Source organism: Mandrillus leucophaeus, unplaced genomic scaffold (genome assembly GCF_000951045.1).
Source record: "Mandrillus leucophaeus isolate KB7577 unplaced genomic scaffold, Mleu.le_1.0 Scaffold22, whole genome shotgun sequence".
NCBI lineage: Eukaryota > Metazoa > Chordata > Mammalia > Primates > Cercopithecidae > Mandrillus > Mandrillus leucophaeus.
In genome coordinates this window covers 1,902,980-1,928,567 of record NW_012102254.1, presented here as the reverse complement: position 1 = coordinate 1,928,567, position 25,588 = coordinate 1,902,980, and the positions used below count along the sequence as shown (strand labels likewise).

General features: G+C 58.7%; 1 protein-coding gene across 2 annotated transcripts in view; it reads right to left on the bottom strand.

Moving 5' to 3' along the window:
- Positions 1–281: 281 nt before the first annotated feature.
- PLXNB1 (plexin B1) overlaps positions 282–25,588 on the bottom strand; it is a 26,410-nt gene continuing 1,103 nt past the window's right edge. The window contains exons 2-38 of one of the 2 annotated variants that reach the window (XM_011980998.1): positions 21,926–21,978; positions 20,148–21,260; positions 19,127–19,309; positions 18,701–18,829; positions 18,475–18,575; positions 18,041–18,173; positions 17,591–17,747; positions 17,212–17,320; positions 17,029–17,137; positions 15,940–16,620; positions 15,607–15,729; positions 15,280–15,402; positions 14,901–14,994; positions 14,643–14,815; positions 14,363–14,514; positions 12,775–12,880; positions 12,457–12,593; positions 12,009–12,185; positions 11,602–11,773; positions 11,226–11,468; positions 10,318–10,494; positions 10,093–10,241; positions 9,486–9,586; positions 9,169–9,386; positions 8,870–9,048; positions 8,667–8,733; positions 8,291–8,437; positions 7,310–7,478; positions 6,893–6,996; positions 6,734–6,818; positions 6,343–6,515; positions 6,008–6,168; positions 5,765–5,912; positions 3,461–3,525; positions 3,257–3,332; positions 2,149–2,223; positions 282–1,018 (exon numbers count right to left, since the gene is read on the bottom strand). In XM_011980998.1, coding sequence (XP_011836388.1) covers positions 914–1,018; positions 2,149–2,223; positions 3,257–3,332; positions 3,461–3,525; positions 5,765–5,912; positions 6,008–6,168; positions 6,343–6,515; positions 6,734–6,818; positions 6,893–6,996; positions 7,310–7,478; positions 8,291–8,437; positions 8,667–8,733; positions 8,870–9,048; positions 9,169–9,386; positions 9,486–9,586; positions 10,093–10,241; positions 10,318–10,494; positions 11,226–11,468; positions 11,602–11,773; positions 12,009–12,185; positions 12,457–12,593; positions 12,775–12,880; positions 14,363–14,514; positions 14,643–14,815; positions 14,901–14,994; positions 15,280–15,402; positions 15,607–15,729; positions 15,940–16,620; positions 17,029–17,137; positions 17,212–17,320; positions 17,591–17,747; positions 18,041–18,173; positions 18,475–18,575; positions 18,701–18,829; positions 19,127–19,309; positions 20,148–21,254 — 6,408 coding nt within the window. In that variant the 5' untranslated portion in view covers positions 21,255–21,260; positions 21,926–21,978 and the 3' untranslated portion in view covers positions 282–913. Of the gene's footprint in view, positions 1,019–2,148; positions 2,224–3,256; positions 3,333–3,460; positions 3,526–5,764; positions 5,913–6,007; positions 6,169–6,342; positions 6,516–6,733; positions 6,822–6,892; positions 6,997–7,309; positions 7,479–8,290; positions 8,438–8,666; positions 8,734–8,869; positions 9,049–9,168; positions 9,387–9,485; positions 9,587–10,092; positions 10,242–10,317; positions 10,495–11,225; positions 11,469–11,601; positions 11,774–12,008; positions 12,186–12,456; positions 12,594–12,774; positions 12,881–14,362; positions 14,515–14,642; positions 14,816–14,900; positions 14,995–15,279; positions 15,403–15,606; positions 15,730–15,939; positions 16,621–17,028; positions 17,138–17,211; positions 17,321–17,590; positions 17,748–18,040; positions 18,174–18,474; positions 18,576–18,700; positions 18,830–19,126; positions 19,310–20,147; positions 21,261–21,925; positions 21,979–25,588 lie in introns of both variants that reach the window. The other variant, XM_011980999.1, reaches the window with a different exon arrangement.

Sequence of the window (25,588 nt, the reverse complement as noted above, 5' to 3'; positions counted from 1 at the left end):
TGCAGATAAAGCAGGCCCCCCTGAAGAGACTGCAGACCCCTCTATCTCAGTCACCAGCCCTGCCCCAGATGGGGTTCTTACTTCCTTCATGGAAGCCTTGACCCCACCAGGCCCTGCCCAGGAGTCAAGGAGAGCCTCAGCCAGCCCTGCAGTCTGGGATATGATGGGGGACCATGAGACTTCCCCAGGGCCCAGATACTACATCCCCCTGGTACCTGTCAGGCACAGCTGCCGTCCTCCTAGTAGCCGGGGGCTGGGCCAGGCTCACACATCAGACTCAGTGCAGTGTGTTATCCTTTAATGAAGAGCTGGGTCAACTGAGCCACCACTCTCCCCAAGACCCCCCCTGCAGCAGATGGCCCTCACCATGGCTCCCTGTGAGGCAGGGTGGCCCTGTGACAGCCAGCCCTGCTGAGGGGTCAGTCTGCAGTGGCCTAGGAGAGGCATTCAACTCTTAGACCTAGGATGTGGCAGCAGCAACGAGGCCAGAGGCAGCTCAACTGAGGTCAGGAATGGTGGAGGAGGCAGACAGGAAGTGTGGGGCTCTCCTCCTTCCTCTCCGAATCCCAGTGCAGCCAAGGCCAGTGTTCAGGAACAGCACAGTCTCCCCAGGGGCCTGGAGGCTCTTCCGGCCACTCTCTGGAAGCCCTCAGTCCCCAACTCCCTGCAGACCGGTGTCATAGGGTCCCTGGACTCGGGAAGCAGGCTAGGTCCTACCCCATGAGCCTTGAGGCCCCTGGCCTAGGAGGTGGGTCCAGCAGGGCCGAGGCCAGAGCCACCAGGAGACTGTGAGTCACCTTCCACTAACTGCTTGTCAGTCACTACAGGCACCTAAGAAGGTGGCCTCTCCCCCCGAGCTTCCAGGGCTGCCCAGGCCGGGCTGAAGCAATAGCAGGCCGTGGCTCCTGGGTCCCTATAGATCTGTGACCTTGTTTTCCACAGCAGCTGCAATCTGCTGGAGCCGATAGCCCAGCTGCATCTTCTGGGCCGTGCCATCCTCCTCCAGGGCAGTGATGATCTGAAACAGAGACCGATGCCATCAGAGGAGACTTCTTTGGCCAACGTGTTTGCTGCAAAATTCAACAGCCCTCCTAAGACGCTGTGGTACAAGTGGGATAGGAAGCCAAGAAACCCAGCCAGTCACTTCACGTACTTTCTGTGACCTCAGGGCCTCGCCAGCAGGAGGGGTAATAACATCAAAGCCACCGTTTCTGGACGAATAAGGTAGGAAATGAAGGACCTGACTCAGTACCGAGCCCCTCAGAAGCCCTGATGCAGCCATCCTGGCTCACCCACCTGCCCGGCAACAGCATTTCCCAAGTTCCTATCTGCCTGGTGCCAGACAAGGGGCAGAGACCCAAGAATGACCAGACACATGTGCTGAGAAAACAGACACTGATCAAACACCAACCACAAATTGGGGGCTGCCACCAAGGGAGCCAGTAGGAACCGGAGGGCAGCAGCACTTTGGAAAACAGCCACTGCCCACTATGTCTCCACGAGAGGACATGCCTGCATTACACTCTGCCTCCCCCATGCCCCATGCCATGGCCCATACCATGCCCAGGAAGACTGTGGGCCATGAGGCAGGTTCCTCATCTCTGAGCAGCAACAGTCACTTCACTGGTGCCACACAAACATCTAAGTGGACTATTCCATCAGGCTCCCAGCAGGTTGACTGGCAGGTGCTCAGCTCTTCAGGCCCAGCCCAGGGATTGTCCAAAAAGATTCACCAGCTCCAGTGTACCCTCACACCCCAGCCCGTGTGCCTGGACTCTCCTCTTCTCAGCTCATGCAGCCAAGCCAGGCCTGCACCTGCATGTTGGCCGTGCCCAACATGCTGCCAACTCAGCAAATGCACACCACCTCCAGGCCCTGGTAGACCCCTTGGCCCCCACAACCACCAGCACTGTGCCTCGCCATCCTGCTGGGGAGCCGGAATGGGGAGTGGTGGGACAAGTGAGAGTACAGTCAATGCCAGGAAACCCGCCTGGAGAACACTTCCCAAGCCGCCCAGGGGCCCGGTCCCCCACTACGCTGTTCCTGGGGAAGACCAAAGCCCCCACCATGAGTCACAGGGTCAGAGCCCCTTAAGTCTCCTGGGATGCCTTGGGTCAGCCTCCCAGTTGGGGTCCAGGGCCTGCCCACCTGGTCATAGTACTTGTTGATGTACTTGTAGAGTTCATGCAGGGCCACTCGCGCCCCGAGGTCTCCAGAGTAGTTCTAGGAAAGAGGCCAAATGAAAGGTGAGAGAGATGAGGGGTACAGACAGCCACAGGAGGTGGCCCAGGACCCCAGGGAAGGGTTGGGGGAGAAAGGGACCTGAGAGGTAGGGAATGGGATGGGCACTACAGTGGGAAGCAGAGTCCCCTCCATGGCCCAGGGACCCCAGGCCAGGCGTGCCAGATGGTGACAGAACAGGGCAGCGCCAAGAGGGTCTCCGTGGTAGGAAGACAGCTCAGGTCTACCTGCTTCAGCAAGGTCTGGGGTTTCCACTGGAGCCCTGCCTCTCTCAATCCCTTAAGGTTCTAGCCCAGACCCTCTGCCACCCAGGTGACTCCGGAGCCAAGTGGCACTGATGTCACTTGCAGGCTGACAGCCCAGCATGATTCTGCTCTGGCCTAACTCAAGTATTTCCTGAGGTCACTCTCAGGCCCCTCCATGGGGACATCTCTGAGCCTCAACTTCCTCACCTGGATGATGGAGTCAGTGTCACTTAACTTGTGGAGTTCTTGTGAGGATCAAGTAAGACAATCAAAGCACCCCATGAAGGGCTTCACACACAACACCCCAAAATTACAGCTGCTATTAGTGTTGTGGTTGTGGCTGTCATCACCATCAACATTTCAGAAACATTGTTCATAACTCCCTGGAGTTACATTTTAGGGCTGTTTTAGGAATGGGGGAAGTGGAGGGGACACTTGTGCCACCAAGGGAGGCACAGCAGTGGGAAGATGCACACAGGCAGACCCAGGCAGGCCTGAGGCTGAATCCCAGCTACCTTACAAGTGCCTGGCTGAATCAGGGTATGTGGCAGCTGCCAGGACAAGACCCCTGCTTGTTCTGTGATGAGATGGTGGGAGCTCTGGTCTTTCAGTGGCAGTTGGAACATTCTGTACTTATGTTTCCTGCCCCAACCAGCTCACAGGGCTACTGAGGTTCCCAAGGGCTTCCTTGCAAAGGGGCAGTGTGAAGTGGACAGGACTGTTGTGGCAGGAGGCCTATGTCCAACCCAAGAAGCAGAGGGAGGCCTTACCCAAGACAGCTCAGCCAGGACAGAGTTCATCTCTTGGTCGCTGGCTGGGACAGCCTGTCTGATGTCTGCATAGTACCTGCCAGAGAGACAGGGCACAGCAGCTGCTGGGTAAACAAGCCCACTCCCCCGCTCCCCACCAGAGCCCACCCCCCGAGTCTCAGTTGCACACACCCTCCAACCTCTACCCACCGCACCCTCGAATACCTTTCCACCATCTGCTTGTACCGGGGGATGTCCCGTGCATACAGAAGTTTGTTGATCGGGGAGTCCTGGACATAGCAGGAGGACAGAAAAGAGGAAGGAAGGAAGGATGATCACCTGTTCAAGTGATCAAGTGTCCTGGGTTTCCCAGCACTGCTTCAGTTTTGAAAAGGAAAGTCTCACATCCCAGGAAGCCCCTGAGTCCCGGAAAACCAGCTCAGGTGGTCACCCTAGCCTACTTCCTTCCACGGAAGCCTCCACTGCTCCCTCCCCTCCACCAACGTCCAGCCTCTGATGTCATCAGAAATAATTTCTCGGCTCCACATGCCTCCATCTAGATCCAGCAAGAGCCCGGTATGCAGGGCACGAAGCTGCTGTTCACTCCCAGGGTCATCATTTTAAAAGTGAGTGAACTGAGACCCAGAACATTACCTAAGCGGCCACAGACCACTTCACTCCCCAGTGGCTGAACTAGGATTTGAAGCAGGTCTGTCCAGTCAGTTTCCACCACTTTAACACACCTAGACACAGCCTCTACCACTGAACTGGGTTCAAGTCCCAGCAGCCATGGGCTCTGGGCAGCATACTTCTGTTCTCAGGACCTCTCCTCATCTTAGAGCTGCTGGGAAGGTGAGAAATATCTCGAGGTGGCACTGCCCACCGTGAGCAGGGACCCAAGGCCAGCTCCTCTTGTCAACCTGAGTCAGGATTCGCACCTTCTTGACAACTCCCCATGGGGGAACCCTTGGCATTCCTGGTTGGGGCTACTCCTGAGCTACCCAGGAACCATCTGCTGTTCTGCTGGGAAGGGTAGGTACTGGGAAGATCTGGTAAAAATCCCAGCCACCACATAGGGTCTACCCTGGAGGTGGCCCTGCGGGTCCTGGTGTGGCCCTTTGGTTCTTAGCTCATTATAGGCATGATGACAGCATCTGAATCAAAAATGGCTCCCAAAAGACAGTGCTACAATTTTGAACAGAACTTTCTGTTTTTTTGTTTTCAGACGGTCTCGCTCTGTTACCCAGGCTGAAGTATAGCAAACAGCGCAGTCATGGCTCACTGCAGCTTCAACCTCCCAGGCTCAAGTGATCCTCCCACCTCACCCTCCCTGGTAGCTGGGACCACAGGCGCACACCACCACTCCTGGCTAATTTTTGTATTTTTTGTAGAGACGGGGTTTTGCCATGTTGCCCAGGCTGGTCTCAAACTCCTGAGCTCCTCGGGTGATCTGCCCACCGCAGCCTCCCAAAGTGCTGGGATTCTAGGTGTGAGCCACCGTGCTCAGCTAATTTTGATTTTTCCCAGAGGTGTAGGGAAGTATCTCTCAAGAGGTCCCTCGCCGACTGAGACCTGGGGGTCAAGGCTAAGCAGAGCCCCACTCATGGACCTGCAGAATTACACGAGGGCCCTGCCCACTGGATGCCTGAGCAGACACCCTGGGGACCTCATATGTCAGGGGACTCCCGGCTTTGACTGCTGTGACAACAGACTCCCAACCTCTGTGCTCCCGGACAGCTCCGACTACTCAGTCTCCTGTACTTCCCAGCTCTCCTCCTCACATATCCCTCAAACCGTGACACCCCCTGGACTCTCTTCCCTACTGCCCTACTGGCAGGCAGACACCTCCAGCACCCTAAGGAACCAAACCCACCCAGCAGCCCAGCGCTGCTCTGGGATTGAACAATCCATATCTCTACCTGGAAACCCCACAAACACCAGACTCACCTCCTCCAAGTCTGAGCTTACCATAGCCAGAGGCCCAGGGATCATGTGTGACCCCTCCTCCTTCTTCCTCATCCCCCACATCCAACATTCAGCTTCTGCCTGGCCTGCACCCTCCTGCCCAGCTTGAACCCAGCCGCTGCTTGTCAGAAGGACAGCACAGCGCCCTCGTGGGACTCCCTCACTCAGCTCATCCATGCACAGCAGCCACAATGTTCCACAAACTCTCAGGTCTGGTCACAGCACTTCCCTGTTCCCAAACTTTCTGTGGTTCCCACTGCCACAGGAGTGAGTCCTGACCAACTGGCCCTGGCCTACTTCCACGCCTGGCCAGCACTCTATGCCCCAGCCACACCAGGCTGCACTTGCTGCCCACAACTTCAGCTGTGAATTGGCACACAATGCCCCAACCTCTTGCTCATCCCTTAAAACGGAGGCGGCCCTGGGATGAAGCCTTGGCTTGGAAGGTCAGAGGTCTCCCTGAAGTCCTCCTTGAAGTTCTCAGAAAAGCCTAGAATCTGAGTGCACACACAGCACTGTCCACCCTCACCCATCCCCCTCCACATCCATCCCAGACTTGCTCACCCGGCCCAGCTTGTGGTCGGCCAGGGTGCAGGCGTCCATGAAGGTCTGCGCAATGACAAGGAGCACCGCATCCATGTTATCAGATGTTTGCACGTCGAACACAAACTGCGGGTTTTTTATTATATTGATCCAGAACCTCAGAGGCAAGCTGCGGGTGGGGCAGGCATGGCCAATGAATGTGCTGGGGAGGCACAAGAGAAGACCCCCCACACACACCTAGAGCCCACCCAGCACCCACCCTACCTGTTGGTCTTCCAGATGTGGATGGTGTCCTGGTCGGAGATGCCATGCTGCTGGGCCTGCTCATCCAGCAGGTCAAAGAAGTACTTCACAGCGAGTGGCACAGGGCGGCTGGTGCTGAGAATCACCTGGAACAGGTCGTCCACAAACTTCTGCAGGGTGCCCTGTGGGAAGGGGGAAGCAGAGAGGTGTGGTCAGCAAAGGGCCCTCAGCAGCAGCCCAGCCTCAGACACCCCCCGGCACTGTACCTGCACAAACCCCACAGCACCCCCAAATCCCACGAGTGGCCATGCTCCCCCTCAGCCCAGGCCCCACCACCTTGGCAAGCCCCACCCCACCTTCATGGACAGCAGGCGGGTCAGGTAGATCTCAGGGATGGCCTTGGCACGCTCACGCTCCCCGCCCCGAAGGCTGCCCCTCCGAGGCCTGGGCGGCTCCGGCTCATCACTTGGTTTCACCAGGTGCCAGGGCCGGATGCCCCCCTCATCTACATCCTCCAGCATTGGGGTCCCTGTGCCAAGAGCCCACAGCTGTCACCCTTCCCCAGGTGCCACCTCCCCAGGCCCCCTGGTTCTTGCCAGCTCTCCCAGGGGTGGGGGCACCTGGTTGAGAGCTTCCCTGGGCAGAAAGGAAATAGGCACAAGCCTGCCCTGAGGCCCAGAGGACCTTCCCCATGACTCTGGGCTGAGCACAGCAGGGACAGAGGGCCGTGCTGGGGGCAGTACTCACGCTCTCCAGGGACATAATCCTGGTTTTCCCGGAGCACATGCTTGGTGAGGCAGGGGACGAGGGCCACAGTTGCTCCATCCGGGACCTGCTGAGCACAGCTGGTAATCCCTCCACCAGCCCCAGCTCACCATGCCCTCCTCCAGCTCCCACCCCTCCTACCTTGTAATGCTGCAGTGTGTTCAGGCGCCTCCATAGACCCTGGACCTCAGAAGTGACATCCTCATCAGAAAGAATGAGGTGTCCAGCCACCCCAGACCGCCACTCTGCAAGGGCAAGGCAGAACTGGGTGCAGGGCTGGAGGATACCCTTCCCACAGTACAGCCCAACTCCTCCTCCACGGGGACACCAGCCCCTCCATCACGGGGCAGTCATACTCAACCTCAACCTCTCCAAAGACCAAGAGCAGGACCCCTCCCCAGATGAGAGGCTGTCCAACAAAGATGTTCCAAAGCCGGCTTCTGCCCACCTCCCAGCATCCTCCCCACCCTGAGTGATGAGCTGTCCCTGCAGAGCTGGTCTGGGGCCAGCCCAGGCCCAACACTGGCTCAGGTCCCCAGGGGCTCTCTACGCCCTTACCAACATCAAGGGTGCGAGGGTCTGGCCGCTGGGTGAGAGACACTCCTTTATAAAGCTGGTCCAGCATCTTCTCCTTGGCCTGGGAGATGGTGTCACAGTCCAGAACCTTCACGGGCACACCCTGGGCCTCTCCTGCCTCAGGCCCCACAGCCAACAATGCATTCAAGGTCTATGCAGGACACACAGGAGTCGTCAGGGTTCATGTACACTCAGGATGACCAAGACACAGACCAAGGGCAGGGACAACTCATGAGGGGCTGCTGCCTCTGACCCCCATGCACCACACATTCCCTAACTCTCGTCTCTTCACCTGCCTGCCTTCCCCAGGGACAGCAGCTTCCTCCCCATTGTGACCCCAGCACCTAGCGCAGAGCACTTGTAAATGACTACAGGGTAAATGGCAGAAAAAAAGGAGTGAGCACAAGTCCCTCATTACTCAGATCCCCAGGTTCCTGGCTGAATGGGCCAGGCTGAAGGAGCTTCGGGAAGCCTGCATGAGCAAATATTCCCACCCATCCAACAGGGGAGGGGTTCAGCAGGCCTTAATGGGGGTTTCTCGCAGGAACCCTTGTGCGTAACTAAGGGGAAAGCAACCCAAAGAGAAGACCTGCCAGAGTGGGGCTGGCTTGGTGGGCAAGGCCGCATCCCTGGTAGGAGGGCCAGGCCGACAGGGTCAGGCCCTGGCACAGCTCAAGCCCATGGTCCAAGGTAGGGCTGGCTCCTCCTAAACCCTGGTTGTGGCTACCCTGGTTCCATCCCTAGTCTGGGGCACCTGGAGGCCTTATCATCAAGGTCTGCTCTAAACTGCCATCCTGCTAAACTAGTCTGATGGGCTCTCACCAGCAACCAGCCAGAGGTCACCCCGCTCTACATCCAGGTACCCACATCAGAAGCTGGTGTCCAGAGCCCACACACCCACACACTCTCCACCCTCGCCCTCACCGCACTCAGACTGCAGGCCACACACTTGCACACCCTCACCAGGGGACGGTACTCCACATCCTCTCTAAGCAGGCGGTTGTCATTCAAGGTGTATTTGGCCTTGCCTGTCACACTGTCCACTGGCCCCTTATCCACTTGATGCTTAATTCCTCGAAAGAGCATGTACAGAGGCTCCCCTACAGAGTCCTAGGAGAGCACAGGCAGTTAGGGCCCTCCCGGCAGGTGGCAGAGGTGTATGGGACATGACGCACACTGGGAAAGGGGACAGGACACGGGCTTAAGGGGACTGAGGACAGGCTGAGCAGGAGTCTCTGCTCTGGCACAAGTGTCCGAGCTGCATGGTGGCTGAGGGCTTAGCAGTTTAGAGGGCCTGACCCTCCCTAGACAGGAGCCCTGTCCAGCTCTGCCCCCTCACCCTCACGAAGGTGTACAGACAGATGGACATCCAGTTGGTGAGCAGCTTCTCCACCACAGTCTCTGTCCTGAGATGATGGGAAAGGGGAATGCCAGGGTCAGCAGGCGGGGCTGCGGGCCTCTCTATCCTGCAGACCCCCCAGCCTGAGGCCCCACCCCAGCTCCAGCTATCCAGGGCCACCCAGCCCCAACAGCCACACAGACCTCCGCAGCATCAGCTTGGGGTTCTTGGCCACATACTGGGCAACCAGGTCACTGAGCAGAGTGCGGAGGATGTCAGTGAAATACTCAAGCTTCCCATGCAGTGCCACAGTGAGCAGAGACGCCACGTAGGCACGGTCCCGAGCTGAGAAGGTGCGCTGGCTCTCCAGCGTGTGGATGAACTGCAGCCAAAGAGAGGGGGTGGGAGAAGGGGGTTTGGGGACAGAAGGGCGGGCTCAGAAACCACGCCCTGGAGAAGGGGCAGGGCCAGGGGCAGGCCAGGAAGATGCAGGTGGGGGCACCTTGGTGAGGAAGAGCTTGCTGTTGAGCAGGTTAGAGAGCTGCCCCAGCCCTTGCTCCACGGTGGGCCGTCTGCTCTCAGGCACACCCAGGTCCCGGTGCAAGGGCGACTCGCGGTGCCCGGGGAAGAAGATCCTCTCCGCATACACCTTGTAGTCGAGGAAGGGGATGCCACTGCCCAGGAGGTCACTGGTGAGATCGGTCATCTCGGTCATGAGGTCTGTTGAGCAGAAGAGGCCAGGTTTGGGCACCAATCCCATGTGATGGGAGCGGGTTTGGGCAGAGCCCTGGAGGGCAGGGCCCGTTCTCCTGGGCACACCTGTGAATTCCTTCTTGCAGCGGTCCCGCACGCTGCTCTCCAGATTCTCCAGCTGGATCTGAACCTTCTTATAGTCCCTCAGGGCCTGCTTGCTCTTCCTCCTGCTCAGCACCAGGGTCAGGAGGGGACGGCCGGATGAGTCCTACTGGCCCAGGCCTGCCTGACCTATCCCCAGGCACACCCTGGCCTCATCCACCACAGTCCAACCCAGCCATGCCAGCCAAGCTCAAGCCTAGCCCAGTACAATTCAGCCTTTCCCCTCCCAAGCAAGTCACAAACACCCGTGCCCCGTCTAGCCCAGCACAGTTTAGCCTAGAGATCAGTCAACCACAACCAGGCCAAATCCATCCCACAACCTATTTTTATAAAGAAAGATTTGTTAGAACACAGCCACATTCATGTGTTTTCATGTCGTCCCTGGCTGCTTTTGTGCCACAGTGGCAAAGTTGAGTTGTTGAGCAGAGACCACTTGGCCTGCAAAGCCTAAAATATTTACTCTCTGGCCATTTACAGAGAATGCTTCCTGACTCCTGGCCCAGTCTGTCCCTTCCCAGTCCAGCCAGATCCCACGACCTGCCCCAGCCCAGCCACATCTGGCTGCACCCACCTGTACATGAGGACAATGATGATGACACCCAGAGCCAGAAGAGAGGTGCCCACCCCCAAGCCCACCTGGGCTGCCACAGGAAAAGCCCCAGGGCTCTCGCCATCATACTGCACGTGACCCAGGGAGAAGCGCAAGTTTCCCATCTGCACCTGTGTCGGGAGCCGCCTGTAAGCAAGGGTTCAGCCCAGGTCAATGCCCAGCCCGGCCAGGGACCTGCCCACTGACCGTGAACTCAGGCAAAGAGTCAAGTGCCTCTCGGAGGGCATGGTGCTGTGGCAGGGGCTGCTCCACAGGGGGCTCGCAGTACAGGTGGTGCCGGGTCAGCGTCTTCACTACACAGGGGCCGTCCCCTATCATAGCCACCACCTCCTCCTTGGACATTGCAAGGTCCAGGTTCTCTCCCTGGAACAGAGGGTCACCGATCACTCACTCAGGACCCTTCCCTCAGATCCTGTCCTCCCCAAATGTGGGAAGGACCCTGAGACCCACTCCCAGCAGCAGGGCTGACAGCCTCTCAGCACCCGTCCCCTGCATGCAGGCCAGTCACAAGGTGTCCTCCAAGCTGCTCCTCATCACCCTTGGCTGCCCTTTCCTATCTTTCTTCTCCAGAACGAAAAATCTGGAGAACATAAAGCTGTCTCCCAAACCCTGCCCAGTTACCTAACAAAGCCGGAGCTCCCACTCTGTGTCTGATGACTCACCAGGTGGGTGATGATGGCATATCGACCTGTGGTCTGCCCGCATGTCCGTCAGCTGCCCACTGTGTATGTCCAAGACACATGCCTAGTGCATGTCTATGTGAGCCAGGCTGCCAACTCGGGGATTAGCCCGATGGCCTATGTGGACCACGCCACCCAGCTACTGCACAGGTCAAACATACAAATGCAGTCATTCCAGAGCCTGCCATGGAGTGCATCAGGACCCAGGCCACCAGCCAAGCAGTCAAGCCCATGCCAGATCCTAGGCTAGGCACCCCCCACCAGCCCCCTCTGCCCCCGACACAGCAAAGATGAGGAGCCATGTCCATCCACCGGCCCTTGCTCTACTGTCTCGGCCTCTCTATCACACACAGTAGAGATGTCCAGCCAAGGGAAGGGTCTCGGGGCCCTGCCAGGTCCAAGTAGGAGCTGTACCTCCACAGAGAACACACTCCCAGGCTTGTGCCGGAATGGCATGGTGGGGTCCTCAGGGTTGAGTGGCTGCAGGGTGGGGTCAGCCTCGTAGGAGAAAGGTGTGGGGTTCAGTGTTGCAAAGTCAAAGATCAGGTTGTCGAGGATAAATTCCACCCGGACCCAGGGGTCCTCGGGAAGGCCTGGGAGGGCAGGTGTGCGGCATGTGATGAGCTGGGAGGAGTTGACATGGCATGGTTCCTCAAACTGGAAGGAAGACAGGCAGGTTGACAGGGGGCCAAGCAAAAATGGGAAGAGCCTCCTCTGGCACCTGCTCTGGCTATCCCCAGGGTGTGGTATGGGGCGAGGGGAGAGTGTGGGGTACCCAAGGGTGTCCTGCATGCTGGCCACTGCAGGAGGGTCCAAGAGAACACGCCGTCTCCGGGACCACGCGACGCCTCCGTCCAAGCCCCTGGCTGGGCTGCATCATTCTCGAGACCACGGTCACCCGGATTCTTGGTGTCTGTACCACGTCCAGATTCTGGCCACGGACCGATATCTCACGTCCTCCACTGAAACAGACCATGAGCTTATGTAACGTAAGATGGCTTATGTAACCTGGACCTAAAGCACAGCCCAGTTCCAGCTAGGTCAGCTCAGCCCCAGCCCCAAACCACATGACCCCCTGCCCCTACCAGCAGCATGGGATTCTCAGTGCCCCAACATAAAGCCCTACAAACCCCCACATAGTGGAGCTGCAAAGATCTCCCTGCCACCTGCCATGCAGCCACACCCTTGGCCCAACACCTGAGGAAGCTCTTGGTGGGGCCAGCAGAGGTGATGTTGGGGTCGAAGGTGTACTTGAACTGTCCACGTTGAAGCCTCCGCTCCGTGGCCCCAAACCACACAGCCACAGGGAGCGTGGCAGGTGCGGGGCATGGGCTGGTCTCACACCGCAGCTGTTCTGACTGCTGCCCCGGCAGCCTGGGAGGGGAGGTGGGAATGAATGGAGGGGCGCAGGCAGGGGAAACTTGGACCACTCAGGCCCCAGTTGGCTTCCCTCTAGTGCTGACTGCAGTCTCCACCAGGTGTCCCTGGAGGTGCACTCCCACCACAGCCGGCTAGGGAGGGTCCAGCCACTCTCTGAAGAAGCAGACTGGCCCTCTTCCCCTTTCTGCTCTCCCCAGGATCCCAGACCCCTCCATCTTTCCCCTGGAGCACATGGATTTTTGCAGGATGAGGAAGTGCCCCTCACAAGTGACAAGGCTGGTCTCCAACCACCACTCGGATGTCCTCCAGCCGCCCAGTCAGGAGCTTGGAGCCATTCAGGGTGAGATGGGTGCCCCCAGCTCTGGGGCCGCGGGTTGGGAAGATGGAATGGACCTTCGGGTCCTGTGGGAAGGAGGACAGGGAGAGAGATAAGCATCAGACCAGACACAGGGAGGCGGGAACAGCCTGAGAAACAGGATGGTCCAGGACTGGCAGCCTCACCAAGGCAAAACCAGATAGGTTGAGAGGAGTCACCAGAGGGGGTGGCCCGCTGGCAGCTGGGGGTGGCTCAGCAGTCAGGTACCTGGTAGGCAAAGTCGTGCTCTGAAACGCCACGTCCTCTTCCCAGCACCTCCACCGCTGTGGCGCCGGCCACCTCCTCCCCACTGGCCCCGGTGATGCACACGAGGCTGTAGGCACACAGCAGGCTAGGGGGTGCCAGGCTGCATCGAGGGCCCCTCAAGCTTACCTGGCAGCCCCTCTCCCTGCCCCACTGTCAGGTGGTCTTCCCCTTCCCATCCTCCACAAGATTGACAGAGACCCTCTCTCACTTTGGAGGGAATTCTTTATGACACATCAGAAGGCCTTGGTATCTGAGAATTAATATTTGTGGTTTCAATCATTTAAGTTCAACCCCAGAGGCCCCCAACAAGGAAGAATTTATCTGTGGCATAACTTTACAAAGGGGCCCTGTTAGCCTGGTTGTGGGGTGAGCTGCTGAGCAAAAGAGTGGGCACAGCTAGCCGCCCATGTCCTCTGCCACGTCACATGCACAGTACCCACTCAAAGCATGGTAGAAACTTGATTTATTCAGGAAAAAGAGTCCCTGAAAGCCTCTAGTCAGACAGAGGAATACATGTGAAGGGAAAGTGAACCGTCTAAGAAAATGCTGGTTCTTAGCCAGAAAACAGAAGCTTGGGCAAATTAACTTCCAGAGTGTTAAGCCTGCAGTGGCTCAACTCAGTGACATTGTCACAGTTGTTGCAAACACTCTAGGAAGACGCAAGTGACATGTGAGCCACGCAGGGGAGGCTCCAGACAGAATATATGCCAATTGCTTCATAAATCACAAAGTCTTATGGTCTGGAACACTAACAGTCTAGATAGTCACTGTAAGTTCTCAGTCATAACACATTCAGGGGACACTCCATGCTCTAGCAGAGTGGTTCTTTATTTCAAATACAGATTCTGGGGCCCCACCGTGGGCCTCCTGAACCCAGATGTCTGAGGGGCAGTTGAGGATCTGCTCTGTGTTGGTTTGGGACAGGGTCTGCAGATTACCCTGATACTCAGCCAGGTTTGGGCCCTGCTGCTTGTGGACATCTCCTTAGGAATGTCCTGCACATGTACCTTTGGGGCCTGCAACCGCTGGCCAGGCTACCATAACCCAGGAGCCCCAGGAAGGCAGCAAGGGTCCCGAGAGACGACAGTGGAGTCTGGCCCTCGGCAGGTGTGCCTTTCTGAGGTGTGCCTTCCAAGTCTACCTTCCTGAGGAGCCTGGCAGCCCAGGACAATGCCTGGGGAAGAGTGAGCTGGTGAGAAGGCCAGCCCCTGAGTTTATCTGTCTGATCTCAGGGTCCTGCTGCCACAGCTATTAATATATCCACAGTCCCTCAGAAGACCAGGTGAGCAGAGCATGAAGCAGAGCCACCAGTCAGCTCTGGGCAGTGACAGGCCCAGGAAGGATTCCCCAGCAGCCCATGCCAGGAACTTACAGGTCTGGTGGGCGCCCAGGGTCTTCAGTGGCAACCCTGGCACTCAGGCATTGTGGCCAGAATCAAGGAACAGGGAGACAGTGGGGCAGATGAGCGGGGGATGGAGGCCCCAAGCAGAAAAGTCAACCGTGGAGGCCCCAGGCTGTGCCATGCTCCAGCTGGGTGCAGCCAGCTCACCTGCTAGAGACCTCGTACTCCTGGGCAACCACAGCACAGGGCACTCCAGCCACCGTGACCATGCCCAGCACATCCTGCACATGCTGGCCCAGGTTGGAGCCCCTGATGGTGACACGGGTGCCTCCGTCTACAGGCCCAGTCAGTGGCTCCACCTGTTCCAGGACAAGGACTGCTCACCTCTACTCAACTGGAAAGGCAGCCCCAACCTCCCACCTTTGGGCCCCCACACCCTCCCTCTAAGGGCAGCACTGAGGAAGGGATGGCCAGCCTTTCAACAAACCGAGTGGATGAGGGGCGCTGGGCACTGGGTGGCCACAGCCTCAGCCTCACCACAGGCCTCCCGGGTCACACAACGTGGACGCTCCCCCTCACACCACACACAGCCATACTCGGGCATGGCGGTTTGGCAGCGGCTGCAGTCTCCATGTCCCACGGAACAGTCATACAGTACCACTGGGGGTGGCAGAGACGCACGTGAGAGGCAGGCCTGGGAGAGCCCTGCTACCGCCGCCAGCCCAGCAGCCCGCAGGTGGCTCACCATGCAGCCCCTCAGCACTGTCCACACGCAGACGGCCGGCCCGACGCAGAAACAGCCCCACACGGAGCTCTGGCTGCAGAGCCTCATAGCTGAGCTGGAGAAATTGGAGTGGGTTCAGAGTCAAGCACTGGGGGAAGTGTCAGGCCTGGGGAGGGGGTAGTCAGAGAAAGGACTAAAATGACCAGTTAGGAGTATAGGGTCAGAGGGACCCCATGGAGCCACAGGTTGGAGGGCAGAGCCAGAAATGGAGTATGGGGACCCCATGGGGCCTCAAGTTACAGGTCAGAGCTGGGATGCAAGGACTCTATGGGGCACATGGTCAGAGGTCAGAAATGGGTGTGCAGACTCCCTCAGGGCGACAGGCGCTCATGGTGTGCACCTGGTGCTGCTGGCAGGTGACATGGCACTGGGTATCTGGAGGTGGCTCACACTCGACCCGGGCCTCAACCACCACCTCAAGGCCCTCCAGCTCCATCACACACTCATTTTCTCCTGGGCCGTCCTGAGGGCAGAGAACACAGCTGTTTGGGCAGTTTCAGGAGCTGGGTCCAGGGAGTCCTGTAGGTCGCCCAACAGATCCCCCAGCACAGCCTCTGGGTTGGAGTTGAGCCCTCGGACTCTGCCCTCTTCCTGCTCCCCAGGGCTTGTGCAGAGTTTGTCAAAGCTAAGGAGGCTGCAAGGACAGCGGCAGGCAGGACACACTGACCTGGAAAAGGTGAAGGTTCCTGCCTAGCAGCCGGATTTCCCGCTCCACATGGACCGGCATCAACGTGGAGCCCTGAACGCTCTCTACACAGGGGCAGGAGCTTGCCCCCGAGGTCACCTCTTCCTGCAGGCACCAAGGGCAAGGCAGTCTATGGAGCCCACCCTGCCCAGCTCAGCCCTCTGCCTTGCCAGATTCCAGGGGCAAGGCCTGTGTGGGGCTGCAGACTCCACCCTGCCCCTCGCCCCCTCCCAGTGCAGAATCACAAGGCAAGCTAGGGGTAGCATCTTCCCCACATCCCCTCCCCTGAGGCCTCCTTCCTGGGCTGGGCCTCACCAGCTCCCAGAGCCCGGGGGTGTCATACTGGTAGTCGAGGCTGGACGGGAGGATGAGGGGGGCGGGAGGGCCCTCAAGCTCTGCTGAGTCTCCATCACCTGAGAGGAGGGTGGAAGTGGAGAAGGCGGGTGCGTCACCCCCCGTCCACTCGTCCGCCTCGGGCAGCTCGCTGCCTTCTCTCGTCAGCCAGTCCAGGGCGGGCTTCACGGAGCCCATGGCCCCTGGGAAAGTGGTGGCAGGAACAGTGGCAGGGGGCAGGTCCAGGGGCACTGTGGGAGGAAGGGCCTCAGGGCCAGGGTCTGCAGGGGGCACTGCTGCTACCTCTGAGGGTGACAGCGGGGAGGCCAAGAGGTCCTCAGGTGTGGCTGTGGGTCTGAAGTCAGTGGGGGCAGGGACAGTGGTTCCAGGTCCATTTGGGGGGTTGGGAGGGGAGGGCTCCTCATGGAGAGGCGACTCTGTGGAGCTGGGGGAAGATATGGGGCCAGAACCTGCCCACGGCCCCCAGGGGCTGAGCAGGGAAGGACTGGCCCCAGGTGAGATGTCCAAAGTTGTGGCTGTGGACGGAGCCCCAGGCTCCACAGGAAGGGTATTAGGAGCAGGGGTGACTAGGGCTTTGGGGGCTGTGGGTGGGGAGGGCCTGGGTCCGTCTCTTGCAGGATGGGCTGGGGAGACAAGGGGGCTCTGAAGGGGGAGGCAGAGGAAGACAGGAAGGGCCACTCAGCAGGCAGGCGCGGGACAGGATGCAGGCAGGCACAGTGTATGTTAAGAGGAAAGGAGACCAAGGAAAAGAGAAATAAAAACAGTCCATTAATTCTCCACAGGAGAAAACTGTGGGGGAAGGCTCCAGGGGTGTCTGTGCCGAGGTGAGGCATGAAGGCCAGACCTCCCCTGCCTCTCAGCTACAAACGCCCTCTCCCAAAACAGGCGGGATGTATCGGCGGCTGTTCTCCAGGGAGTCCGTCACACACAGCGGCTCTGGTGCTCAGGACAGAGCCTCACAGAGGCAGACAGACCCCAGGCCATAAGAAAAACTCTCACACTGGGACCCCCAACCCACCTCCGTATGGCCCAGCCCAAGGTCACACTCACCTGATGGTTTGCAACCATGGGCCCGGTATCACACGAGGCCTTGTGTGTGCACAGGTGCTGCCAGACACACCAGTTACACCCCCAGCGGCTGCTCACACAGGCCTGGCACCTGCACAGAGCACAGCCATGGGGCAGGGGTCGCCACGGGGAAGCCCAGGCCTGGGGACAGGGCGAGGAACTCACTGCGCAGATGGGCGGAGTTCAGCGACCGCCACACAGTCATAGAAGGAGAGGGAAGTCTTGGCGATCACAACGGCGCCAAACCTGAGCTCCACGCTCACGGAGACATGGTCTGCAGAAGGGGAGAGGGCCAGGGTTAAGCAGCAAGGAGGTGCACTCAGACCCAGAGCCGATATCCTGAGCCCTTGAATGGGGAAGAGGACCCGGGGTGAGGGAATACAGTCCAAGGGCACAGAATGGAGGCTTCAGGTGGTTGGGGAGTGGGAGGACTCAGAGAAAGGCATTCATTCATGGCTCTTTGCCTGGATTCACACCTTAACCCCACCGCATCCCCTGGAGCAGGGGCTGGCCTCCCCCAAGGCTGGCCCATTCTCTCACCCACCGGCTCCTCTTGGCAGCACTGGGGCCTCATTAGGGTCTGGGGAGGGGCACATCACACCAGAACCAGTCAGCAGGGCAGGACTCTGATGTTCCCCAAAGTGGCAGGAATATGACTCCCCTGGCCACAGGGGTGGCAGGTCTGGCACTGATAGGAAAACCTGCCAAGAGAGCCAAGGACAGACACACTGTTGGGGCTAGTGGGCAGCAGACCAGGGCTCACATTTATGGGGCACCCAATGTGGACAGGCACCAGCAGTTAACAGACCTCAGGCCTCCCCAAACACCCTCTGGCCTGAGTTAGAAATACATGGGCAAACCGAGCTCCTAAAAGAAGTGACTTGTGTGAGGCCATATGGTATCTGACATGTCTGACACCAGGATCTAAGATCTCTACGCAGACCTTGATGCCCAGAGCCCTCCCCACCAGGGCCCTCCCTATCTGATCATTCACCTCCCTCGTTTCGTCTCGGCTGATGTTGGCAGGACTCATGGCTGCCACTCGCAGACAGCCCAGCTCAGACTGGAAGCTCCATAGCCACTGCTCTGGGCCCTGGCCCCTTGAGCACTCAGAACTGCGACTGCACCTGAGCAAGAATGACCAGTGTGACCATCTGTGACCCTCACAGGCCACTGGGAGTTCATAGGGTAGGGACTCCTACAATCTGGAGGACCTGGGCAGGGCCCTAGAGTGGGTATGATACAGGTTCCTGTGTCTGCCCTGGCAGGGCACTGATGCCCAGTGCAGAGGATGGGGGTGGGGAATCAGGGTGTCTGGGGGTCAGGGGTTGAGAGTCAAGCACTAAGGTTCAGGAATTCTGGACAGGACAATTATGCAGGAGCATTGTGGGCTTGAGGCTGGGACTGGGATGGGGTCAGGAATCTGACCTGCCAAGGAGCACACACCACCCACAGTATGGGTCCCTGTGAGCAAGGCAAGATGCACAGTCCAGGTGCTGAGCACAGGAAGCCACGGGAACCTTCAGAAGCTGTGACAGCAAAGAGGACCTGAGGCCAGCAATCCAAACACCAGTGGCTCACCCACAAATGGGTCTCTGGCCCCACCCAGAGGCCCCTCCCAGCAGCCATGCCCTTGTTTATGCCTGGCACTCACTGTGCTCTGGGTCATGACATACAGGTGCTCAAAGTTCCCATCAAAGGTAAGGTCTCTGCTAACTGCAGACCCCTGATGGATGCTCTGTGTGGAGTACGAGTGGCCATCGCTCCCTGGGCCCAAGTAGACCTGGGATCAGAGACCACAGGGTCTGGGATCCAAGTCCATGGGCAGAGGCCCAAAGCCCTCCCCTCCTCCACCCAATCGAAGTAATTTACAGACAGAATTTCCTCCTGGGCAGTCATACCAACCAGCCTAGCGGGGATGGAGGAAAATCACAGGTAAACACCACCCAGTCCTGGGAGAGCAGCTCAGGTCATCTCTCCTGGCCCAGGGGTCACAGGGATAGCTTAAACCAGGCTGGGTCCCCAGCAACCTGTTCCCTCCAGACTCTGGGACAGGGGCCAGTACTTCCTGTGGGCTCACCCTGTGCAGCTGCCCTTGACTATCACCCAGGAAAGCAATGGTGTGTCCATCTTCCACGGTGACTGCCACAGCTGTTAGCTGAATCCCTGGCCACTCCAGAACTGGTGTGGCTTCCAGTGGGACCCGGCTCGCCATGGGGCTGGGCGTATGGTCTGAGCCACAGGGATAAGCATCCAGGGTGTCCTATAGGCAGCAAGAAGCATCAGGAAGGCCCTCCCTGGATAACCTCCTTGGCCACATCCTCCCTGGCCAACCTCATTCCCTCCCGCAGCTGCTCTGGTAGCTCTCCCTATACAACAGTGTCTTCTCTGCTGGCCCTCCTGGGACAACCCCATCCCTGTCCCCAGTCTCTCTGGGCCCTCCCTAACAACCCTTCCCTGGACAATATCCCCCCAGGTACATCCTTAGCCCTATCGCAGTGGACTGATCTCCAGTTCTGCTCTAGTCCTTGGGCAGTTTCCAGTGGCTCCTTCTCCCTCTTTTGATCCCCACCACTGCCTGTGGCCCCACCTTCTCCCATCCCTGGCCTGGGAGTGCTTCCTCCAGTTTCTGTGGTCACCTTGCTCCTGGACCACTTCTCCAAAACCTCTCACAGCCTGCTTTTCTGCTCCAAGTCCACTCACCGGGGCCCTCTCCTGCCTCTCACTGACTCAACCCTGTGTGCAGCTTCTTCCCTTTTTTATCCATCCTGAGGCTACAGCTCATCAATCCCGACCTCACCTTCCTCTCCTGCTCAAGAGCCAAAGGTCTCATTCCATTATAGGTCCCTGTCCCTACCCAAGAACCCCCAAACATCCTCCCAATCCACCTACACTAGGGCCACCCCTCCAGCATCCTAGTCCAAGCCCATCTAGACACTGTACCACTGCCCAGGAAACACAGGAAGCACTTAATATCTGCTGATCTGATCATCCTCGTGCTACTACCAGCTGCCCTCGGACACTCTGGGCAGCTCCTTGGCTGCAAATACTTGGCCAGTGGCCTCAGAGAGGGGGAAAAGCAGGGCAACACTGGAACTCACCACTGGCAGCTGTGCACAGTCAGAATTGACATCATACTCGATGTAGGCCACCTCGGTCCCATCCTCAGCACGGCCCTCCCGGGTGTAGCAGGCATCTCGCGTGCGATTAGCAAGCCGGTCCACCTCATCCAGGGGGAAGGCACAGAGGGCAGAGGCTCCAGATGCCCCAGCAGCCGCCAATGGGGGTCGGCCCACAGTGGGGGGTGCAGCCGAGGAGAAGGCTGCAAAGAGCACCTCCCCATGCGCCACCTCCCTGGACGTGGCCACAGCTGCAGCCTGGATCAGCCCGTAGCGGCCACCTTGGCAGGCCAGAGGCAACTCCACATAGGAATAGTAGTGCTGGTCCCGGAGGCACACTCGAGACACATAGGCACGAAAGGCTCTAGACTGAGCCTGCAGGTCCCGCCGCAGGAACAGGAAGTAGGCGCTGGCCCCACGTGCAAAGGCACTCACGAAGTGGTGGCTGTACTCAGAGAGGCGGCCCACTGCCAGCTTGGCTGTCTCCTCATAGGAGAAGGCAGCTTGGGGGTCCGGCGGCCACAGGGCCCGGGTTGTGATGGGTGGAATGCCACCCCCCACACCCCTGCTGGTGTATCCTCGCCCCACAAACAGGAGGGGCTCCCCTGCCAAGCCCTGGGCTACCAGCCCCACCGTGCTGACCGCAGGATCATTGGCAGCCACATACTGGGTGTCCCCAGGCCGCTCTGGCCGCAGCAGCAGCTGCTCAAGCTGCCCCAGGCGCCGCTGCTCACAGACCCCCTGGTGCACGCTCCCGCACACCACCAGGGCCCCTGGGCTCACCAGGAGCAGCTGGTTCGGGTTGTTGGTAGGCTGGGCCTGGGGGCACTCATCAGGCATCACAGGTGGCAGGCAGTCCCTGCTGTCTAGCACAGGGCCGGTGGACACTGAGGCCTCCAGCTGCAGCCCAGGGCTCAGCTGGAACAGGAAGTTGGTGGCCCCCAGGTAGAGGGTGCCTGAGGTGGGGTCTCTTGCCAGGTGCTGCAGATACGTGCCATTGGGAGTGAAAGCAGCTGGTGGAAGGGGCTGGAGGGTGAGGACCCACCCAGCCCAGAGAGCCTGGAGAAGAGCTGGGCCCAGGGCAGGCATGGTCACCTGGCAGGGAGACAAGTCGAGAGAGTGGGGCTCATGTGGCCGCCAGAGCACCCTGGGGCCACTGGTAAGGGATAGGACTGTGGCATTGCCAAGATGCCCCTCCTAACCTAGGGGGTGAGCAGAGGAGGACCAGGCTTCTTAGACAGGCACTATGTCCAGGATGACCTCAGGACCACACACTAGAACGAGGTCAGAAATAGGAGATACTTCCTAGACAACACTGCCCATTCTTTGCAGGCACGATTCTCTAAGGAGACCTGTACCCCACTCACCATCCCCCCCCAGATCAGAGGGTGAGGGGCTGGAGAGGCCATGCCCAGGAAGCAGGGTCTGGATGGGGCAGGAGAGCAGGTGATGGGAAGGAGGGGCCCAGACCCCAAGAAAGGAGAGGCTCTACATGGATGAGGGTTTCCCAGGCAGAAGGAGGAAGGAGAGGGAGGTCTCCTGAGCCAGCAGAATGTTAGAGCAAGACAAGAGTTGGGGGCAGGGCCTTTCAGGCCAGGAATCCAGAAGGGTAATAACCACAGAACCAAGAGGCCTGAGAGATGTGAGGAGGCTCCAGCTCGGAGGGGTGGGGCCTGAAGGGCTGCACCCCACCTCCGAGAGCCCTCAGAATAGGTAGGAGTCATGCTGTTCCTAGATATCTAGTGTGAGGTCAGGCTCACCTGGCAGGGCCGGCTGGATCAGGAGACAACAGCATGACCCGTGTGGGAGTCACCTAGAAGAGGGGAAAGCCGAGTGTGAAGCTGGGGCCTGGGCTGCAGGCACATGGAAGCCCTGGGCTCCCCACTGGGGAGGCAGCACAGAAGCACCCCCTCCCCACCGCCCAGCCTGCTGGTGGAGCTGGGCCCAGCCTGGCCCCTGGCCACCAAACACATTCCACAGAGGACGCCTCCTCGGAGCCCACACGAGGAGGGGGAGGGCGGCAGAGCCAGGCACCCGAGGGGCCTGGGAAAGGTCAGCTAGGAAGGAGCCCCACGGCTGGCAGGGTCCAGCCAGGCCCCCAGCATGGCCCTCTCCCTGTGAGGTCCCTCTCTCTGCTCAAACTTCACCTTGTAAAGGAACCCAGGTATACACCCTCTACACGGCCAGGGGCTGTCCCAGCCCAAAGGGCTACCAGCGCTTCAGCAGACAGGCACTCGCACAGCAAGATGCATACACACCACCCACCCTGCATGTGTACGCCTACAACACACACACACACACACACACACACAGAGATGCAGATGCCATCTATACACACAGCACAGTGACACACACAGACACAGCCACCCATGTTCAAACACCACATGAAGACACATCCATATCGACACACAGGAACACACACACGTCACACTCACCTGAGACATTCAGACCACCACTCACATTTAGACACACACACACATTCATGCACACTCCCCTCGTTCGAGAGTACTTAGTTGGAGCCCTACATATAGAGAGCTGTAGAAGCTAGGCCATCTCTTGCTATTTCCTCTCCTGCACTTCAGAGTAGTGCCAGGACCCAAGATGTGGGCTAAGTGGAGTGTGTCCTGGAGGAAGGTGCCATGCCTGGCTGTTCCCAGGCCCATCACCAGGACCTCCCCAGACTTTGGGTGCCTGCTGTCTACACAGACCCCTTCTTGGGCCCCAGCTGAGGCTCCTGAGTCCCTGAAGCAAGAAACTATGGCAACACCACCTTCCCCAGTGGTCCCCAGCCAAGAGCACCAAGGTTGGTGAAGTGCTGGGACAGACAATGCATCTCAGACTGGGAGACACTTCCCCTACTTGCCTGTGCCCAGGCCACGTTGCCCAGCCCCTCCCATCACCCAGCTGCCAAGCTGCCTGCGCAAAATATCAAGCGCTTGCTTCTCCCAGGTCGGCTCATCCTAGCTGAGGCCTGAGCAGCGTACTCCTGAGGCTGCCCCAAAGTGAACAGGGCTGGGCACAAGGCTCAGGGGAGGGTCCAGCAGCCTGGTGGAAGCTGGGACACTGTGGCCACAGCCCGGTGGGAGCAGGGGGGCCGTGGTCACAGCCTGGCTGGGCACTGCTCCCGAAATAGCTTGGGGGTTTCCATTTTTAGTGTGCAGAAAACAGGGCAGCTCTATGGGAGCAGGAACAAGGCTGCCTCTGTTTGCCACCCAAGGGGGCGGGGGGGAAGGGGGCAGCAGGGAAAGTCTTGAACCCGGCCAGGATCCCAGGACTGTGGCAAGACCAGGCTGCCCAGGAGCCCCCCACCTAGTTTCCAAGGGATGAGGAAAGAAAGTTTCTTCCCATGGGAAGACAGAGTCCACCTGAGGATGGGCAGAGGTCATCTCTTGCACGGGGCTACTGTTCAATTCTCCTGCCACCGCATGCCAGGGATGGGCCTTGGGCACAGGGTCCCATAGTTAGACCAATACTCACTCCTACATGTTTACAAATATTTGCTCAGAGCCTACTGCATGCCAAAGTTCTCCAGCCCTCAAGGGGCAGCAACAAAACCACTCCCCATATGTGATATCAAAACTGGATTGATGGATGACAGAGCCTTGGGAGATGAAAAAATAGTAATAATAATAATTAATTTAAAAAAAAAAAAAAAACACTGGATGAGGAGACAACAGGAAGAAATGGGTGGGATCAGAACAGCTCCTGGCCAGGCCACCGAGGAGATCTGCCGCTGACCCACTCCAGGGAAAGTGGTCAGGCTTCTGCAATCAGTCTCCCTGTGAATCAGGACCTAGCACCCCTTGCCCCTCCACACATACCATGGGTAGCTGAAGGAGGAGAGAAAGAAGAGCAGTGCGTTTTTCTCTTCCATTTCAGGCACATGGATTTCACTTTATCTCTGCCACAGGCCACTGAGCAGCTCCCAGCCCCTCCAATCTAGCCTCCCAACTCCCAACTTCTTGGGGCTTTACTTGAGTAGAATTGGAGTACACCCCTCCCCCAAAAGCCTCTGGGGCACACCAGAGCAGGAGGGATATCCAGTCCACACCTCTCCCACCCGATCCATGCCAGTGCTCCCCCACAAATGCCCTTCGTTCCTGCCAGCCTGAACTGCAGGCTGCCTCGCTCCTCCAGCTGCCGCACAGGCTCTTGCCGCTGCCTGGAATGCCCACTCCCTCGCTATCTCATTAACTCCTACACCAACCATCTTCTAACTGGGGAGCCTCCCCTGTCCTCCCAGGCTTCTGAGGAGGCCACTGCATGCAGTGGACAGAATGGACACACCTAGCCAACACTCTGACAGGCACGGCTGCTTGGCCTCAGGCTCTCCGAGCCTCAGATTTCCTAGCTGTACAATGGGAAGAAGGATTGCTCTGACCAGTAAACATGATACAGCATGTGCCTGGCATTAGTGATGCCAGCCAGGGTCACTTTTCTCCCAGTTCCACCCTCCTACTCTGGACTTGAAGCTCCTTGAAGGCAGGGAGTATGCTTTCGATTCAGAGGCCCCGGCAACTTGCACAGACTTCAGCACAGACCAGATGCTCCCTGCATGGTGAACGTAACCCCATTTCACAGCCAAGGAAACCCAACAAATAGGGGAGATAGAAGGCCCACAATCCCTCCAAGCCACTTGGTCTCTCAAAGGGAAGACGTTGGCCCCACTTTTGTTAATGACCAGGCCAGGGCAGACTGAAAAGGCTGATCTAGAACCAGACCTCACATCCCCAACTTACACAGCCTGGATCTCCTGCCCACTCCCAACATCTGAGGCCCTGTTCAGGCTCACAGCCAAAGCCTAATTCTGCCTGTGCCCAGGCCTGCCTGGAGTCTCTTCTGGGCCCACCCTACTCTGAACCTTTTCAGGGGGCCCAAGACTGCCCAACTTTTGTCTGCAGAGCAAGCACCTCCCGGACCCCCGTGGAGCTGTCCTCGACAACAAAAGGGGCTCACAAACCCCGCCATTCCGCACCTGCAGAGGGGCCATAGGACAGCCCACATTTGCCTTGCTTTCCAATTAGTGGGAAGCCAGCCTTCCCGTTTCACCCTCCTGCTCAGCTTCCAGGGTCCACTACAGAGGTGAGTTATTCATTGACAGTGCAGCAGTGCCCACTGCTCGCCCTGTTTTCTGTGTGTTGAGGAGGGGTGGGGAGATCCACCATTTACCAGGCACCTGCGATGACCCCAGGCGCTGATCGATCACCCACTGAATATGTCTGTGTGTGGAGAGGAGGGCCCCCGCTCTGGGGGTCAGCAGGCTCGAGGTCCGCCTTTGTCAGTCCCACCGGGAGCAGCCAGAAAGGGCTGTTACTACTGAGGGGAAGCCCCGACCTCCCCACTCGGCTCGTCCTTGACCCTCCCCAACCCCCAGACCCCGAGGCGAGGACCCCATCAGTGGCCCTGGGAGGGCGGGGAAGGGG